Raw genomic sequence first — 19069 nt, forward strand, 5'->3', positions numbered from 1 at the left:
TTAGGTTTAGTAGGAGAACCACAAGTTCAAGGCCAGTCTAGACTACATAGCAAGACTTGTTTCAAACAAAACAAAACTTTTGTGCATACAAATACTTTTTTTTCCCACTCAGCACAAGGTTTGAGGGCTCCATACACCCCCACTACCTATAACTAACTGCACATGAAACTCTATGCGGCTTACCCTACAAGGATGGGTACCCAGCCTGCCTGCTCACCTCACTTCAGAGATAATACAACAGAGGTCTTCATAGATACCCCCCCCATGGGCCTGTGGGAAGATTACCCCGAGATGTATGCCCACAAGTAGAATCCTTGGGTTGTGATTATTGATCAGTTCATCACTACTGACTAGTAACGGGTTCTTGTTCAGAACAGCTACATCAATCTGTTGCCCCCCAGCCTTGCCCAGGGGTCCCTACGTCCCATGAAGTTTTCTAAGTTGACATGTGCTCATATATCTCTCTTCTCAGCACCCCGCCATGCCTCCCCACTGCCCACTGGATGAAGTCTACCTCCTCTGCAGTCTCCATGGCCTTAGGGCCTGGCCCTTGCACCTCTCCCCTTTTTCCAGGTTCCCTCTCACTGGGACTTTGAAGATGGTCTTTAGTTCCATGTAACCCTGCTCTCCGCCCACAGATGACTAAATATGGTCGGTCATTTTTCCAAACCTCCTTGAGAAGTCTCTCCCCTGCCAAGTGAGTCCAGCCGACACACACAACTTCTAAATGCTGCAGTCCCCATGCCTCCCTGCTGAGCTCATCTCTGAAAAAATTTAACCTTAGAACTATTTGGATAAGGGGGCTGTCCTGCACACTGTAAGGCATTTAACAGTGTGCCTGACGCCTGGTCTTTACCCAGCAGGTGTTGGTATCATTGTCACCTTCATTGACACCAAAAATGTCTCTGGATATTTTTGCATTAGTGTTAGGCACACTGGATGAAGAGTCAAGGGTGAGACTCGGAGACAGGTTCCCGAATATGCATGATGTCATAGGTGGGAAATCTCGTCACTCCCTTTCCACAAGAGCCACCCAAACCATCACCCTCCCGCTCTTATTACCAGGGAAGGGGACACTGAGATGTCCAAGAGACATCCTGAGTGGCTCTGGTCAACACACTTCACTCCTCTGAGCCTCAGTCTCCCATTATACACAGTGAACAAAACAGCCTGCACGCATCTGTAAATGTCAAGTGAATTAACACATGAAGGCCATCCTCTTTTCCCAGACTTGTCAGAGTGAAGGCGACACAGGGGCAAGGGGGATCTCTCATGAGGAAGTCGTCTGGATGGAGAGGTGGAGAGGTTGACCACATAGTGTTTACGACGATCCAGTTGGGGCTTTTGTCACTGCTTCAGAGACATCTTCCAGGAGGCCAAGGCCTGCATGATCCAGGAGCGCCGTTGGTGGGAAGTGGGCAGGTCCTCACAGCTGGGGCTCCAGCGGTGTGTACTGGATGGGTCACACACCCATGAATCCCCATGTGGCAGTGGCCAGGAGTTCCGCCAGCAACTGGCCATAATTTGATCCTGGGCCTGGGCCGCGTAGATACACACGGATGCTTCTAGATCATGTCTCAGGATCTCCAGAGCTGGGTTGGGGGAAGAGAAAGAGATGGCTTAAGACAAAGGTCCTCCATAGGAAGAGTTCAGAACTCATCTTCTCTTCCCACCTCCTAGCCTTGGCTCAGACACCCTTCTGAAGCATCTTCCCAGTCCTTCAGATCGTCGCATCTTTCAAAGCCTGCATGAAAATTCCACCTCATGTAGGAAGCCTTCCTAGATTTCTACAGCCTCCCTCCCATCAGCTGTCTCAGTTGCAAAATGAACGTGTATCCTCTTAAGCATTTAAACTACACACTCTGCACTAAATGGTTTGGGCTCTTGTTTTTGAGCCTCGTTTGCTTACTGAAGTTACAAGCTCCCCAGGGTGCTGTTCATTCTGCCTCTGGGTGACCCCCACAGTAGTTAATGTTACATTCACTATCGATAGTGAATTCACTTAGCACAGTGGAAGTGAGCTGAAGACTCTTGCCCTGACACACAGCGGTTCTTTCTTCCTGTCACCCACTGTGGCTCTGCTCATGGCCCCACTCCCTCTGCATCTCACCCTCCAGGTCGTGACTTACTAGCCTTCACTTCATTCAGCCGCTCTTCCGTCATCATGTCCTCCATGCAGGGGACCAGGGACCCTAGATAATCCAAGAGGTGAAGGCATTTGATACCCGCTCCTCCCACCCTTGGACCACAGATGACCTCAGAGAATCTGCCTGCCCCGTAAATGAGGGCCTGAAAGGCAAGCTTCATTATGACCTGAAGGCAGACTCCCAACAGGCATCCCAAAAAGGTATAGGAACCAACAAGGACAGCACAGGTTCTGGATACAGCTCACTATCAGTGTTACCCTAGGCTGGGCCTTAGCCTCCCTGCCCAACTTCCCCAGGGCATTTGATCTCTGAGGTGCCAAGACTCCACACATGCTACTGCATCAAGGAGCTATCCTGATGTCTCCTCATCCACAAGGCATCCTCAGTTCCCGCTGTCCTTGCTCTGTGTACCTGCCTCCCATGGTGTCTAGGTCCTGCCTATGCCCCGCCCCTCCCACTGAACTAGTGTCCTTTTCTGGTATGTCTGAAGAGAGCAACAGTGTACTCACATACATAAACTAAATAAATAAGTCTTTAATGTTTTTAGAAGTAGTTGGCTTGGAGCAAAATTGAAAGAAATCAGCATGTAAGGGAGCTGCCTCTGACTAGCCCTCTAGTTCAGAGATATGCCATGTGTCCTAGGCCTTGCTCCTCTCTCCCAGCATTGGTCATGTTATCAGTCCTCTCCATCACCCCTCTATACCCCACTCCTACCCAATTCATCAGCTCAACAAACCAATGAAGAGTGTGGATGGATGAGTCGGTAAGTGGATAGATGAGTGGGTGGGTAGATGGGTAGATGAAGCACAGAGGGGTGGGCAGGTAGAGAAAAGGGTGGGAGGGTAGATAGGGGATGGATGGATGAATGATAAGTGGCAGAATGGATGGATGGATGGATGGATGGATGGATGGATGGATGGATAGATGGATGGATGATAAGTAGATGGATGGATGGATGGATGGATGGATAGATGGATGGATAGATGGATGGATGAAAAGTAGATGGATGGATGGATGGATGGATGGATGGATGGATGGATGGATAGATGGATGGATGGATGGATAGATGGATGGATGGATGAATGGGTAGATGGATGGGTAGATGGGTGAATGGAGTTTGAGAAAGAACAAATGAATTTAAAATATATACTAAAAGAATTATCAGATCACAAAAGTCATCACCTCCAGGCCTCTCTGACTCTGGTGAAGAGACAGTAATTATTTGGACAGGGGAGAATGAAATTATAACATAATGAATGTAGTATCATGGGGTGGGATAGGCAGCCTCAGATGCCATTAGAAGGCTCTTACAAAGAATCCTGAGCAAAGAGGCTGGAGAGGTGGCTCAGTGGTTAAGAGCACTGACTGCTCTTCCAGAGGTCCTGAGTTCAAATCCCAGCAACCACATAGTGGCTGACAACCATCTGTAATGAGATGTGATGCCCTCTTCTGGTGTGTCTGAGACAGCTACAGTGTACTTATATATAATAAATAAATCTTTAAAAAAAGAAAAAAGAAGAAGAATCCTGAGCAAAGAGAATCTGTAATTGGTCTTTTCCCCAATTACTGGAATTAAGGGAAAGTCAGACATATGCACAGGCAGAGGCTTGGTGACAGGACTTCTGCCCAAACAGATTACCTATGAAGATGGCAGAGGACTTTCGCAGGGAGGCCCGTGAATTCTTGGCACACTCCAGGCTCTGACTGAGGAAAGTGAAGACACTGTCTTGATGAGAGTTCACCTAGAGCAAAGAGAAACACACAGTATGTTGAGCCCACTCAGAGCTTGGGGCAACTCTTCTGCCTGTAAGCACTGTACAGACCCTGGTTCCTTAGCATCCTCACTGCCAAGATCTTTGCCCAGAAGCCCCACAGGGGCCACACTTTATCTTTTTATCTAATCACGATCCTCTCTTCTAATGGCATACCATCCCTGGGCCTCCAATCAACCTATCCTCCTGGTGTAACGGAGGAAAAATTCCACTGTACAGATCCCCAGCAGAGATAGCATGGGGAATTGCAGGCAAAGGGAAACTGGGCTAGCCAGGATGAAAGACTGGAGCTGCAGAACAATGGGGATAAGCAGGAGGAATGAGGAATCTAAAAAGCCAAATGAGGCAGCATCTTACACTGGGAGCTAGGGTGCCAATATTTATTCATGACTGGCACAACAAAATGTGCTTTGTGCAAGATCTCCTGGGGGGGGGTGTGTCTGGTACATAGAACTAGGAGCAGTTGTTCAGCTAAGAAGATGCTGAGAGCAAAAGAAAACTAAGCTGCCTACTTTCCTGTTGACAACCTCTGCAGGCCAAACTAAGATCTAAAACTCCCAAGTGTGGCAGGCAAAGCCTTCACAATCTTAGTCTGACATCTCCCCTTCACTGCCTCCACTGCTACACCAAAGATGCTCTACAGCAAGAATATGACCTGATACAGCCTGTGCTATGCCTTGTACAGGGCCGGCTACTGTTTAATGTACCCTCCTGTCTCCACCTGATAAACTGCCTCCCATCCTTCAAACCTCAGTTCAGATGCTACCTCCCACTGAAGACTTCCATGACACTCATGGAGTACTCATCCACCAAGCTTCTGCACCATCTTGTTCATTCTCAACCATGGTACCTAGAACCTTAGCTTGTAAGTGTAACCCTTTCCCCATTGCATATGAAGCTCTTCCAAGATAAGGGAACATTTATGTGTGGGGTGACAGGCTGTGAAAGTAACCTGATTCCTGGTTGAGATAAGGTCAAAAAGACCCTGTGATCCTAAAGGGACCGTAGGTGCTTCCCTAAACTCTCAGGAGGCCAGGGCCCTCTCACATAGCTACAGCCTCCCCACAGCTCCCTGTAAAGAGGTTTGTGGCCATCAGTCCTCGCCCTCCCATATGTAGATGAGGTATTCCCAAGCTCTCAGGCCAAGCCAATAGGAAGTACCCACTGTCAGACCCTGACCCATCCCAAAACTGTATATAAGAATCCTATCCAGAAGGAATAAAGGTGTGCGGGAATCACTCAGCCCTCTGAGAGCTGTAACACTGCCGCTTAGGGAAGAGATCTGCTCTCCCAAAATCGCCATCAGAAGCTCCCCTGCACCCCTCACCTGCTAGTTATTCTCCTGCTGGCTCAGCCCAGCCCAAAGTCCTGGAGCAAGCAAAGCTGCGGCAGCAGAAGTGAAGGTAGAAGGGGAGGTTCTCCCTCCCCGCCTGAGTTCTCTCGCCTTCACCTGAACCCTCGCACCTATCCAGACCAGAGATCTCTGTGGAAGGCCTTCAGTACAAAGGCCCACTTTCGCGAAGCTCAGAGTCCTAAGAGCTTGTATTGGGGCTGGTGGCCAGAAACTACTAGATCAACTATTCTCAGTCTGTGGGTCATGACCCCTCTGAGGACCAAATGACCCTTTCCCAGGGGTCACCTAAGACCACTGAGAAACACAAATATTTACATTATGATTCCTAACAGTAGCAATATTATAGTAATGAAATAGCAATGAAAATAATTTTATGGTTGGAGGTCACCAATCATGAGGATCCGTGTTAAAGGGTTACAGTATTAGGGAGGTTGAGAACCACTGTCTTAAATAAATAAATGTAGGAATTATAGTTGATTACTTAATTGATTGGCAGTGAGTCACCAGTCCCTTCTTAAAGCTACAACTAGAGGTTAACTTTCTCATATTAACTTTTTGAAAGAGGGCTTAATGTAGCCCTAGCTGGCCTACTTTATGCACCACCATACCCACACCACCAAGCTGGTTTTATAAGGTGCTAAGGGTTGAGCCAAGGGTTTCATGCCTAGTTAGGTGATTGCTGTAATTGAGCAGCTGGACTCAGTCCTAGATGTTAACTTTTTTGTGAACAGAGCTGTTAATGGCCAGAAAAGCAAAGAAGAAAGTTAGATTGCATAGGGACCAGCTATGGCTGTCACAAACTAACAGTCACAACCCAGAGGCTACAGAACAGTGCCTAGCATGACAGTTTTTTTATATAGGTTTTTTTTTTTCCTGACAGTTTTACTCTGTAGCACAAGGTGGCCTCAAACTCATAGCAGTCCTCCTGCCTCAGCCTCTCAAGTGCAAGGGTTATACCCAGCTTATCCTAGTGCTTTATCATGTGTTTGCATGTAAGGGTGAACATATGTATGGGGGGGCAGGAGCTGTACCCAGACATGTGCAGAAGTACTCCTGCCGTTGGGAATACTGCCTGGGAAATTCTATTGCACAAAAAGGGAGCAAAAAGGGCAGGTATGGTGGTGCATGTATAAGGAGGCCCAAGGACGTCCTCTGCTGCTGTTCTTTGGGTGCTCTCCCATAGGGTTTTTTGAGACAAAGTTTTTCATTGGCCCAGAGCTTGCCAGGGAAGCTAGGCTGCTTTTCCAGTGAGTTCCAGGGATCTTCCTGTCTCTACCCCCCCCCCCCCAGGGCTGAGAATACAAATGTGTACCACACCAGGCAGCTGCTGCCACTGTATGTTGTTACATAGGTTTTGGGAGCTTGAACTCAATCAAGCCCTTAGGTTTGCAAAACCGGTGTTTTATCAGTTGAGCTATCTGCTGTCTCAAAAGCTCTCAAAACATTTCTTTTCAAAAGCTCAACTGAGTGCTAATATCTCGTAAAAACAAGTGTAGGTCTCTAGCTTTTCTGTGGCAAGAAGGGCCCATATTGGTAAGCCTTTGCTCTCTGCTCCTGCCTTTGATGAGGTGTGGTTTTCCTAGCTCCCAGGATGGTCAATTCTGATGCCACAGAGGTCTTTGTAAGGTGCCCAGCCAGTGCAGGCACGTGAATCAATGGTCTTAGCAAACATTTCTTCGGTGCTTCCTGTTCCCTCTGTAAAGTGATGGTAGTAACAGTGGGTGCTGGTTACCGAGACCACAGGCCAGCAGGGCCATCTGGCCTTCTGCTTAGTCTCTCAACCACCCGTCCCTTTGGACATTCATGTTGGGTTGGTGGCCACCCATGTCTCATTTCAGATGGGAAAGCTTCATTCCCAGGCTACGGATGTCACTGGACTGAAAACTGCCTGAGTCCAGGTCATGTCCCTTTTTAATCATCCCGAGGACCCAGTTACAGATGCACCCTGAAGTATAAAGATCTAACCTCAGCTATGCAGGGGTACATGCCTATGACCCCAGGTGTCTAGGAAGCTAAGACAAGAGGATCACTTGATTCTGAAGAGTTCAAGGACTTCCTGGACAATTGTAGTGAGACCCGTCTCAACAACAAAACAAAAAACGACCTGAGCCCTGGTCTCTGGCTTCAGGTTAGAACAAAATCAGTATAGGATTGTCTAAGAACTCTCTGCAATCCTATTATCCTCTGCTTTCTGCACCACCCCCCCCTCCCTTCTCTCCCTTGCCTTCCTCTCCCCTCTTCTCCCTTCCTCCCCTCCTCTTTCCTCCACAGGGGCTGATGCCATCAGGACTCCCTCCTAAACCTGCTCCTCCTAAACAGTAATCTCCCATGTCCCATGGCAACAGGGAGGGGAGAGTGGGAGTAGATGCACACCTCCCCCAGAAGTTCTATGATCCACAATGACACCTTCACAGTGTATGTGTTTACTTCCTGCTCAGCTATTCACAGAGAGCACTGAGCAATAGAATTCAAAGACCACAAACGCCATTCCTCAGCACAGAGCACCTCCCAAGCCATTCTGAGGCCACTGCAAATCTGCAGGGTCAGGGTGAGCACTTAACATTTCCAGCTCCCCCTGACCCCTCCCCCAGCATCCCCAACCTGTGGTCATCCTGATGAGACCCCTGTCACTAGAACACCGCATGAGAAAAGAGAGCCAGAAGCCAGACATGGTGGCACACACCTATAATCCTACACTCAGGACGCTGAGACAAGCGGAGACCATGTTTCAAAGAGTTTTAAAAAGGCCAGGCGTTGGGGGCACACACCTTTGATCCCAGCACTTGGGATGCAGAAGAAGGCAAGATCTCTGTGAGTTTGAGGTCAGCCTGGTCTACAGAAGGAGTTCCAGGACAGCCAGGGCTACACAGAGAAACCTTGTCTCAAATAAATAAACAAATAAATAAATAAAACACAAAAAAACGTTTAAAAATTGAAAAGAAAGAGAGACACTTTAGGCAGAAGATACAGTATAGATAGGTTGGAGCTGTAACTCAGCTATAAAGCACTTGCCTAGCATGCTTGAGGTCATGGATTCAGTACAGGCACACACACACACACACACACACACACACAACCACATGCACACACACGCACAGATGCACACATGATGGAGGAAGTACAGAGAGAGTGCAAATAGATGACAGACAGACAGACAGACATCTTCAGCCATTGGAGGCATGTAGTGATGCGGGGGCCCTAGATGAGGAGACATGAGAGATGGAGACGAATGTTCAAGACCCAGTGGCTTGTAGGCCACCAGTCAGAGCGTGGAGCAAAGCACTCCAACCCCCTTACAGAGTCGGTGAACATACAGGAAGCACTCACAAGATACTTGCAAATTTTGGTCACTGTGTGTTGCTGGTTGTCCCAGGGCTTCTGGCTGTAAGCCCCTTTTGGCAACTCCCAGTTCATGAAGGAAGAGCAGTGGTACAGGGTCCTCACACATTTCTGCAGACCAATAGGGAGAAAATACCAGCAGTGTGGAATTCCAGGACAGTGGCCCTCCAGGGGAAAATGCCTTAGAAACTGGCTTTGGGGGCTGATGAGATGGCTCAGTGGGTAAAGGTGCCCACCACTCAAGACTGGCAGCCTGAGTCCAGGCCCCAGAGCCCATGTAACTCTAGAAAGAGAAAACCACCACCACCACCACCACTAAGTACTATTACTACTACTACTACACTACGCTACACACACACACACACACACACACACACACACACACAATTTCTTTAATTGGATTTTGAAAAACCAATTCCTGTTTGAAAGGTGCAAATAGAAGCACTGTAGGTCGGTGGTAGTGCTGGCCTTACATGCCCGAAGACTAACTAAGGTTCAACCCCCAGTATTGCAAATACACACATACACACACATGCACACACATACACACACACACACATACATACACACTTACATATATGCATACACACATACATACACACATACATGCATACATAGTAGATGAAGAAAAGAAAGGTACATGTGGAATTATCTATTTGAAGGGGCTTCTGTCCAGGATGCCCCTAGAGAGCACACCTGGCCGGACATAAATAACAGCTTTCTACGGCCTGCCCCCAGTCCTGGCTTGGCTCTACGGAGGAGGTGCCCCGTCAGGGCCTGCCGGCTGCACCGCTCTCACCTGGCCCACTTTGGCATTGCCCTCCTGGATGGTGAACAGCAAGGGCATCAGCGTGCTGGTCAGCTGCTCCTCCATGGCCGGGGTGCAGGGTTTCCGGAGCCTCTTCACCACTTTCCCGTAGATGTTGATGCAGGATGCTCGCACTGATTCTCTCGCCTGGGACAAGCATGAAGCCCAGGGTGGGGTGGGGGCCCTCTCACCGTGGCCTTCCTTTCCCTCATGCATAGGACGTGGGGCTGACATGGGCCAGCTCCATCCTCACTGAGCCTAAGGTAGGTGCTCACCATTTTGTCTAGCCAGGTCCTTGTATTCTAAAGATGCCTTTGTGTCAGCTAGGAAAATGTCCCCCTCATTTTGACTGCCAAAGAAATGTCCCATTGGGCTAACCAGCGGCTGTAAGTCCACCTCCTCTGGGAGAGCATCACAAAGGAGCTCTCTCCTGGAGAAGCAGCTAGGTGGAGGTGCCCTTCCTCTAATCTGGACCAGCTCTGCCCAGGCCCCATTTGTGGTGAGGTAGATGGGGGAATATTGCAACCCCGGCAATGACCGACCCTCCCTTCCCCACTCCTGATGCCTTACGTCCACAAAGTGAAGCAGCAGAGTCTGCAGCAGCTCCATGTAGACTGAGTTGTCCGTTAGCTTCTTGCCCTGCCCCTTGAAGATGGTCTTGAGGTCATGGACAGCCTCTACCACCAGTGCCCCATCCATGTTCTTCAGGCTCTTCACCATGGACGGCAGCAGACCCTGCACCTTGACCATCTGTGGGAGAGAATGTTCTGCCTGGGCCAGCAGAGGGGAGAGCCAGCCCCCCATTCAAGAAGACCTGGGTGACCTATTATCACCTCCATGTGCCTGTACCTTGCTGTGTGTTCTGAAACTCCCCCCACTCCTACCCTCCACTTCCAGTTGTTCCCTGAAGCCTTCTCTGGTCTCCCTGATTGGCTGGGTAGCTGGAGGCTTATTCCCTCTGCCGGCCCCAGGTAGATGATACCCACGCTACCCCTTCATCCCAGCTGTGTTACGAGCTACAAAGGGCAGTTTCTACAACGTTGAGCTTAACCCACCCTTCTGCACCTCAGTCTGCTGACATGTAAGGTCAAAATAATTGCTACCATTCTACACATGGCCCATAGGGACACTGCAAAATCTAGATCAGGAAAGGTCAAAAAAAAAAAAAAAAAAAAAAACAATACAATATATAGGACTGTGATGGCAAATTTATTTTATAGATGGGACCACTGAGGGTAAGCAGAGATAGGCTCAGATTCCAGCCACCAGCATCTGAGAGACTAACAGCCCAGGAGCTGGCAGAGCTTGGCTTTCCTCAACCCTTCATTACCTTCTCAGACTTGCGTGCCAGGATGACCAGGCCCCGGATGGACAGCACCTTCATGATGGGGTCACGGTGGCTCAGGCCTTCCACCATCCGTCCCAGGGAGTATTCCTCAGGAATGCGACGCACCTGCTCCATGCGGAACAGCTGAGAGAGCAGACGACAATCACTGCTGAGCTAGGGATGTACGGCCCACTGTCTCCCCGGGACTCTGGGGCTTCACCTCCCCAGGCTGTGGACTTGGAAAACTTTTTACTAGTGCTCTACACCAGAAACCTCCCTCCCTCTCTCCCTCCCTCCCTCCCTCTCTCTCTCTCTCTCTCTCTCTCTCTCTCTCTCTCTCTCTCTCTCTCTCTCTCTCTCTCCCTCCCTCCCCTTCCTCCCCCCCACATCGCCTGGCTCTTGGCCCCACCTGCCTCTCTGGCCTCCCTCATTCTTTGTACACCCTGCTAATCACACACCTACTTCTGCCATTCCCCCAGTCGTCCCTTCTGCGCTAGCAGGAACCCCCTTACGCTAGGGCAGCGTTATCAGAGTCCCCTTATGCCAGGCCAGCCACGTCTACTCTCCCACACTTTGCATGGCTCCCTTAAAAACCCAGCTTCAGGTTCAACGCTCTTCTCTGACTCCCAGGAACTCTGGGCATATTCCTGAGGTAGCAACTAGGAAGCTCAGTGTTCAATGTGCCCTCCCGTCCCCACAGACACCCACAGACTTCCTATAGGACGGAAACTCGGCCAATTCTCTCTGAGCCGGCACTCAACCTAAGCTAAACCTTGGGGTGGAGCGTGTGGTTGTTAAATGAATCAAGTCCAGTACAGACTTTGGCTCTTCCCCTTCTGAGGACTGCTCCTCTTCCATGTCCCCATGGTAGGGGTTAGCTGGTGGGGGTTAGCGCACCCACTTTCTGCCTCATACCCTCCCTTCCTTCTGCAGCCAATAGGATTTGGTTCTCGCTGCCTCTGTCTCCATGGCTGACAACCACTGCCGCCATGGAGAGCCATGTGTAGCAGATGGCAGTACTGGGGACAAGGATCACCAGCTAGCCAGAGGGGAGGGGAGGAAGGAAGGACTGCACCGGTGCTGGCTTATGCACGTCCACGCCAAATACTCAGGGCTGCTGTGAAGCAGACCCAGGGCCTCGCATGCGCCAAGCGAGGGAGCCACATCTCCTATATAGCGTTGATAATAGTTTTGAGACAAGGTCTCACTCTGAATCCAGCCCATGCTGGACTGGATTTTACCACAATAAATGAAGAGAGAGAGGCATGGGAGAATTAGAGCCAAAGGTGTGGATTTGAACCCTGGATCTGCCATCTGCGCTGTTGGAAAGAGTCTATGCCTCAGTTGCCTCCTCTGAACCAAGCCATGGTCTAGTATCTAAATTATGAAATTTGAGGGAAGATAAGATGGAGGGAGGATGTAAGGAGACATCTAGTGCAAAGCTCTAAGAGCAAGCAGGAGGATAGTAGGTGCTCAATAAACATCAGACACTGCTGTGCACGAGCATCTTACTTCTCCACTGGCCTTCCCGCCTCCTGACTGGTCTCCTAAACATGCCCAGCACTTCCTGCCACACTAATCTGACTCTGTCACTTCCTTCGTGACTCTCCCGAGACCTCTCTCTCTCCAGTCTCTTCTCCCATGACGGTCACATAACTGGATGTTTTCTCCCCGCCATACTGAGAACGCCTCAAGGCCAGGGTGGAGTGGGTGACACATGGTGGTGCTCAGCAGAGGTCAAAGGTTAATGGGTGCTTGGGGTTTTGTGAGAATCTGGAAGTGTGGGATGTGAGAGTGGGAAGGAGACAGATCAATGGAGCCTTCCTAATGAAAGAAATTAAGGTCCTGGGAAGGCTTTGGAAACTGCAAAGTTGTTTCCCAGGAGAAATGACCGTGCTGTGACTCAAGGCCCTGACTTACCCTCACCAGGCTTGCAGGGCCCAGGACGTACCTCCACAAAGAAGGCAGTGGCTGTGATCTTGTGTCTCTCGTCGCCCCTCTCCAAGAGCGGGATGAGCAGGTAGAGGATGCGACACAGCTCCTGGCAGGAGTAGTGAACCATGGCCCTAGGGAGGAGCAGACCCTCAGGGGCCAGTCCCATAGAACCCTGGCTGGCCAGTGTCACCCGGGTTCCTGTGACCCCAGCCTTTCCCCTGGGGGGTTAGTTCAGAGTCACTGTGTGAGCGGGTGTGCATGTGTATGTGAGTGGGTGTGCATGCCACAGTGCTCATGTGCAGGTCAGAGGACACTAGTGGGAGTTGGGTTTTGCTCTTCATCATGTGGGTCCAGTGAACTGAACTTAGGTCAGCAGTCTTGGTAAGAAGTGTCTACTTACTAAGCCATCTCACCAGGCCAAAAAGAGGCACTAACTACATCATTTCAGGGAAACATTACAACCAGGTTTACCTCCCAGGAGTAGATGTCATTTTTTACACTTAGTAAGGGGTGTCCCCCTACTAAGTCCCAAGCTTCAGGGAAGAGGTGAGAGAGGGAAAAAAGCCATTGCTCAGAGATGCAAGCCTAGATCTGTTTGGAGACATGGAGGGTCCACCCTGCCTTACACTGTCCCACCCTACCCCCTGTACTGGCTGGTTTTGTGTCAACTTGACACAAGCTGGAGTTATCACAGAGACAGGAGCCTCAGTTGAGGAAATGCCTCCATGAGATCCAGCTGTAAGGCATTTTCTCAACTAATGATCAAGGGGGGAGGGTCCAGCCCATTGTGGGTGGTGCCATCCCTGGGCTGGTAGACCTGTGTTCTATAAGAAAGCAGGCTGAGCAAGCCAGGGGAACCCAGCCAGTAAGTGACATCCCTCCATGGCCTCTGCATCAGCTCCTGCTTCCTGACCTGCCTGAGTTCCAGTCCTGACTTCCTCTGGTGATGAACAGCATATAGAAGTGTAAGCTGAATAAACCCTTTCCTCCCCAACTTGCTTCTTGGTCATGATGTTTGTGCAGGAATAGAAACCCTGACTAAGGCACCCCCTCCAGGTACCTCACCTTGCCAGCAGGGACACTCCCCGGTAGTGGTTCTCTGCCTGGCCCATGAGCTCCCAGCCACCCTGCTCCTCCAGAAACGCAGACTCGTAAGAACAGCCCATCTTTAGCATCAGGGTTTTCACCACCTTCACCATCCAGCTGCCAAGACAAGGGGTAAAGTCCTCTGACCATAAACTGCCTTCTACGAGGACTGTCTTGCTGATGCTACATCAAGCCCCATGAGCTCCCCTCCACCACACAGTTAGCAGTGGGCACTGGGTCCACAGAGGGTGACTCCTTACAAGTAACACATGGCTCTGGGAACATGGAAAGAAACAGAAGCAAAATCCCCTTCCACCCTCCCTTTCAGGGGACTTGCTTAATGGAGGAGCTAGCTGGCTGGCCAAGCTTTCTTGTGTCTCCCCTTCTCCACTTCCCATTAAGCCGTGGCTGTCTTGGCAGCCCATGGGACAGTCCTTTCTGCTCTCCTGCTGGTGCCTGAGTCTGTGTTTGCCTCAGGACCCTTCACAGTGTGCCTCCCATCTGGGTGCCTAGTAGAAGACCCTGGGGAGTTGTCACACCCAGGCAACTGAGCAGAGCTCAGAGATTCCAAGTGAGCTCCGGGAGCCTCCAGGTTGCTGCTGCTTGTTAAAAAACACATGGATGTCTAACTCAGACTATTGTCACTTTAGGTGGGAAGTCACGAGCCATATACTGATGGGCTACAGTCTGAGAAAGGCTTCTAGAGGTGGTGGCCTTGTGTGAACACCGTGGTGTGTACTCATTCTAGTGTACGTGGTGCTGCCTGCAACACACTGGGCTCTTCTTCATTATTAGTGGAACTACCGGTGTTGGAACGTGGTCCAAGAATACAGTCATGTTAGGAGAATGCCAAGTGTTCGGGAGAAAACAAGTCAAGGGTTTTGTGACCTCCGTTTCTTCAAAACACGAAATGACTCTTGGAATGTATCTTCATGTACCTCCCAGGAATGGTGGGTCGGAGTGAGTTTACTTCAGATGACTCATTATTGCTTGCTGTTGTTACTCAAGTAAATGCTTATGTTATCCTGGCTATGTCTCTGTGGAAAACAGGTTTTTGATACATGCACCTTGTCTTTACAATCGCATGTAGCTCGAACTCACGAGAACTTTACTCACATGATCTTCCTTAACCCTCGGAGTAAAAGCTGTCTGATGCTCTGAATAAAGTTGGCTATAGTGTAAGACTTTAGTCCACCTTGTTTATCTGCTCCATTCTCCTAGGTCCCATGGCCTCTAGAGCATTAAACCCACCACCAATAGACTCAGACTTCCATTGACCAAAACATCTCCGAGGCTCATAATTGTGATTATAAACTGTTGATACATAATAGATGGAATCGCTCCCCAGAAACTTAAACAGTTATTTGATGAGTTCATGATGCCTTTGTAGACATAGTTCCCATGGTCCTGAGAGATGCTAGTTTTAGGGACTCAAGACAACCTTTAAGATTGACTAGGTGGCAGACATCTGCAATCTCACCACTCAGGAAGGAGAGGCAAGAAGGACCAAAGTCAAGGACAGCCAGAGTGATAAAGTGAGACCCTGTCTCAAAATATCGAAAGCAGGGCATGTGATAGAGTACTTCCAAATACACAAGACCTATGCTCCCTTGAAGATACTAAGCGACGACCCTTTGCTTTGTGCACCAGGTTCCTTGCTTGGAGAAACACCGCATCTTCCTCTTTCCTCCAAAACTACCTCCAGTCTATATCTGAACATCCCTTCTCACAAGGACCTTGGCATGGAATTCAGGACCCACCTAATTAATGCAAGTTCATCTCCTTAGAGTAACTCCATCCTTAAAGACTACTCTTTCAAACCAGATCAGTCACAGGTTCCAGGTGGATGCATCTTTGGGGCCACTATTCTACATCCAGGCACCATCTTGGGGCTCTTTGGTCCCATCAGACTGGCACTTGACTCCTCTGCTTTTGCTACCTCCCAGGCTGTGGCTGTGTTGAAGGTAGCGTGGACTGTCCCCATTCTACGGTAAGATGGGCTGGAACTGGATCATGAGTGAGTCGACACCATGCTGTAGGTTGGGTGGGCTATCCTGTGCTGTGGAAAGGGTGAACTCTCACTGGACTATGGATAAGTGAACTATCCCTCGTCTGTGGGAGGGTGTGCTGTCCTGTGCTGTGGGTAAGCTGGACTGTCACCATGGCTATGAAGTTGGGTAGGTAGGCACTCTGGTTTCCTTCCAGTGGTCCTGTGCCTTAGTTGGGCTAACACCTCTCCCTCCCTCTCTCTCTCTCTCTCTCTCTCTCTCTCTCTCTCTCTCTCTCTCTCTCTCTCTCTCTCTCTCTCTCTCTCTCTCTCTCTCTCTCTCTCTCTCTCTCTCTCTCTCTCTCTCTCTCTCTCTCCCTCTCTCGGAGGTTGTGACCTTCCTCACTTTCCTCTGTGCTCTTCCTCCTCCTGTGACTGCAGCACCTCTTCCCCTCTTGCTCAGTTTCCCAGGAACCTACAGCCCCAGTGAGCACAGGGGAAGCTGAAAGCAGGCACACAGATGGCAGGTGTCTGTCTCTCTAGTGCAGTGTCAGGTTATTCGTTCTCACAACAGTCAGACAGAAATCAGCCACCCAGCTCTTAGGGGGCAAGAAAAGACCAGCCAAGAAATTAGTTACCAAAGCCAGAGCATAAATAATACATAGATAGACAAATGGATGGATGGATGGATGGATGGATGGACGGACGGACGGATGGACGGACGGACGGATGGACGGACGGACGGACAGACAGACAGACAGACAGACAGACAGATAGATAGATAGATGGGTGATAGATCTCCATCTAAGGCCTCCAACTGCACATGGCTTGCCCTTTGTCCTTCTAAATATGTTTTTGTAAGTACAACACACAGAGGGACAAGAAATGGAAAGTGACAAGCCCACCACGCAAAACATTCAACTTTTTGATGATAAAAAAAGGAAAAAGATAAAAAAAAACCACAGGTTAAGTGACCAAATTTAATATAAACGACAAAGTTGGTTTTATTAATACAATGAGTTCTCACAAATTAACAGAAAAAATTAAAAAATAATTAAAAAAAACCAATTACTAAAAAAATATCCCAGTAGTCCTATATGAATGGGCAAAGAGCAAGGGCAACTTGGTCACTTAAATGGGAATACAAATGCCATTTAAATCTTGGCTTCATTCAAATAAAGAGAAATTAAAATTAAAACTCTAGCATATACACACATACACACACACCCATGTATGGGTACATACATACACATGCATGAATACACACACACCCATGTACAGGTGCATACAAATGCACACACACAAATGTACTCACAGCCACACAAACACCTGAACACAGCACATCAGGTGTGGTGGTAGAACCCTGCCATCCCAGAACTCAAGATATGAGGCAGGAGAATCAGGACTCCTTTTAGACTTTGTCTCAAAAAAAAATCCATCTTTTGCAACACAAATTAGCAAAGATAGAAATGTTCTGCAATGCACTGCCCTAGGACAGATGTGGGGAGCACAGGCCAGGAGCACTGGTGACAGTTTCCTCTGTGCAAATAGGACAGGAATTACTACATTTTATTTAATTCCCCTCTCTCTCTCTCTCTCTCTCTCTCTGTGTGTGTGTGTGTGTGTGTGTGTGTGTCTGTCTGTCTGTCTCTGTTTCCATTTCCCTGTCTCTCTGTGCCTCTCTGTCTCTCTCTGTCTCTCTCAGTGTGTGTGTGTGTGTGTGTGTGTGTGTGTGTGTGTGTGTGTGTGTGTGTAAACCCTGGCTGACAGTAGCACTTTCTGTAAGTAAGCTCACTGTCCCTGCGCTTACACTTTGATCACACTGGTCAAGAATGTTTTCCACCGTGCCTTTCTGCACCATTTTAGTATTGCCAACAGAAGCCCATTGATCCACCCTCCCACAGGAGCCCATCCTACACATACAATTCCATCTACACAAGCAAGCTCATGTCAGTGCCGTCTGCCATTTCGAAGAGCAAGAGCAGTGCCTGAGTCAGGAGGGCTGCACACACCACAGCAGCTGGATTTCTGCGCATAAGGATGTTCTGCAAGCCTTGATACATGTTAGGAGAGAATGTGCACCTGTGTTGTAGGTTAGCACTTGTGTAAAGGATAGAATATAAACCCGTGTGACTCATCTAATGCTAACTACCCCTGAAAGAGCATGTTAAAAATCTGCTTGTCTTCTGGGAAGGTATCTATGGTAAAGAGGAAAGACATTGGTGGGCCTGGGGTACAAATCTAATACAACCAGCACGTCTTCTGGTGGTAGTAGTGGGTTAAGGTCTGAAGACAACTGATTCCTTCACACCATTTAAGGAGAGTGGTGGGATGCAGAAAAGGGTTCGAGAACCAGCCATGGAAGAATAGTATGTCTCAAATAACTTGTTTCTGGTGGCGGTGGGGTTGGGGGGAGGGGCGGCTAGCTCAGTTGGAAAAGAATGCTTATCCAAAATGAATGAAGCCCTAGGTTTGATCCATAGAACCAAATAAACTGGGCACAGTGGCACATGCCTATAATCCTAGTGACTAGGAGAAGGAGACAAGAGGATCCCAAGTTCAAGATCATCCTCAGCTTCATAGCAAGCTTGGGGCCAGCCTGGACTACATGAGAGCCTATTTAACAAGAGGGGGACGGTATGTTCTACTTCCTGCTCTGGTGCTAGAACTAGTGTCTATACATAAGATGTTTGCGGATTCTTTGCTTGGTAACCCCCTCCCCCTGGCTGCAAGCACAGTAGGGTTTAGAAACAATGAGGCCTACCATACAGGAATGAAGAGAGGAGGCTGTGTGTCATCCTTGGAGTCCTTTCGAGGAGCCAGACGGCTGGGTAGGTGAGGCCAATGTGATAATGGACCTGAATGAGCAGAGCCAGGAGCAGCTGAGGATAGATGCGCCTCACACGGCCCACACAGCTGTTGACGGACAGGAGCTCACACAGGCCACTGGCTGCCTAGGAGTGGAGTGGAGACCAGTGGCTTGACACAGTCCATCCTCCTAGGGCTGCTGGCCAAAGCCTAGCTTATTGCTCTGAGAGACTGAGACCAATTCTCTAATCCAGCCTAGAAAAGCATGGCTCCTCCCGCTCTGGCAGAAGCAGTTCTACAAGCAAGAAGTTGTGCTGAGTAGGGTGAAAGGGAAAGAAGTCAGGTTGTCCGGTCCTCACCGCCAGGGGCACAATGGAGGCACGACCCTTCTTGGTTACAGGCTTCTCCTTTAGGCTAGTCAGGAGCAGATCCAGCAGGTCTCGGACATCACAGCTGGGCTTTCGAAGTAATCAGCTGCCTCCACATCTCTGAGCCATTGCTAAGGA

At 49.3% G+C, this 19069-nt stretch overlaps 1 protein-coding gene across 1 annotated transcript in view; it reads right to left on the bottom strand.

Annotated features, from left to right (window-relative positions):
* Positions 1–1347: 1347 nt before the first annotated feature.
* The window catches only part of MROH7 (maestro heat like repeat family member 7), a gene marked incomplete at both ends in the record, with an annotated part of 34374 nt that continues 16652 nt past the window's right edge, over positions 1348–19069 (bottom strand). Inside the window, 13 exon segments of the mRNA XM_080920708.1 lie at positions 1348–1592; positions 2130–2192; positions 3787–3889; positions 8601–8723; positions 9412–9567; positions 9991–10170; positions 10751–10891; positions 12699–12813; positions 13748–13885; positions 18520–18592; positions 18595–18709; positions 18923–19030; positions 19032–19062. Coding sequence (XP_080776834.1) covers positions 1348–1592; positions 2130–2192; positions 3787–3889; positions 8601–8723; positions 9412–9567; positions 9991–10170; positions 10751–10891; positions 12699–12813; positions 13748–13885; positions 18520–18592; positions 18595–18709; positions 18923–19030; positions 19032–19062 — 1591 coding nt within the window.

This window comes from Micromys minutus, assembly GCF_963924665.1.
Source record: "Micromys minutus genome assembly, chromosome: 9".
In the NCBI taxonomy this organism is placed as follows: domain Eukaryota; kingdom Metazoa; phylum Chordata; class Mammalia; order Rodentia; family Muridae; genus Micromys; species Micromys minutus.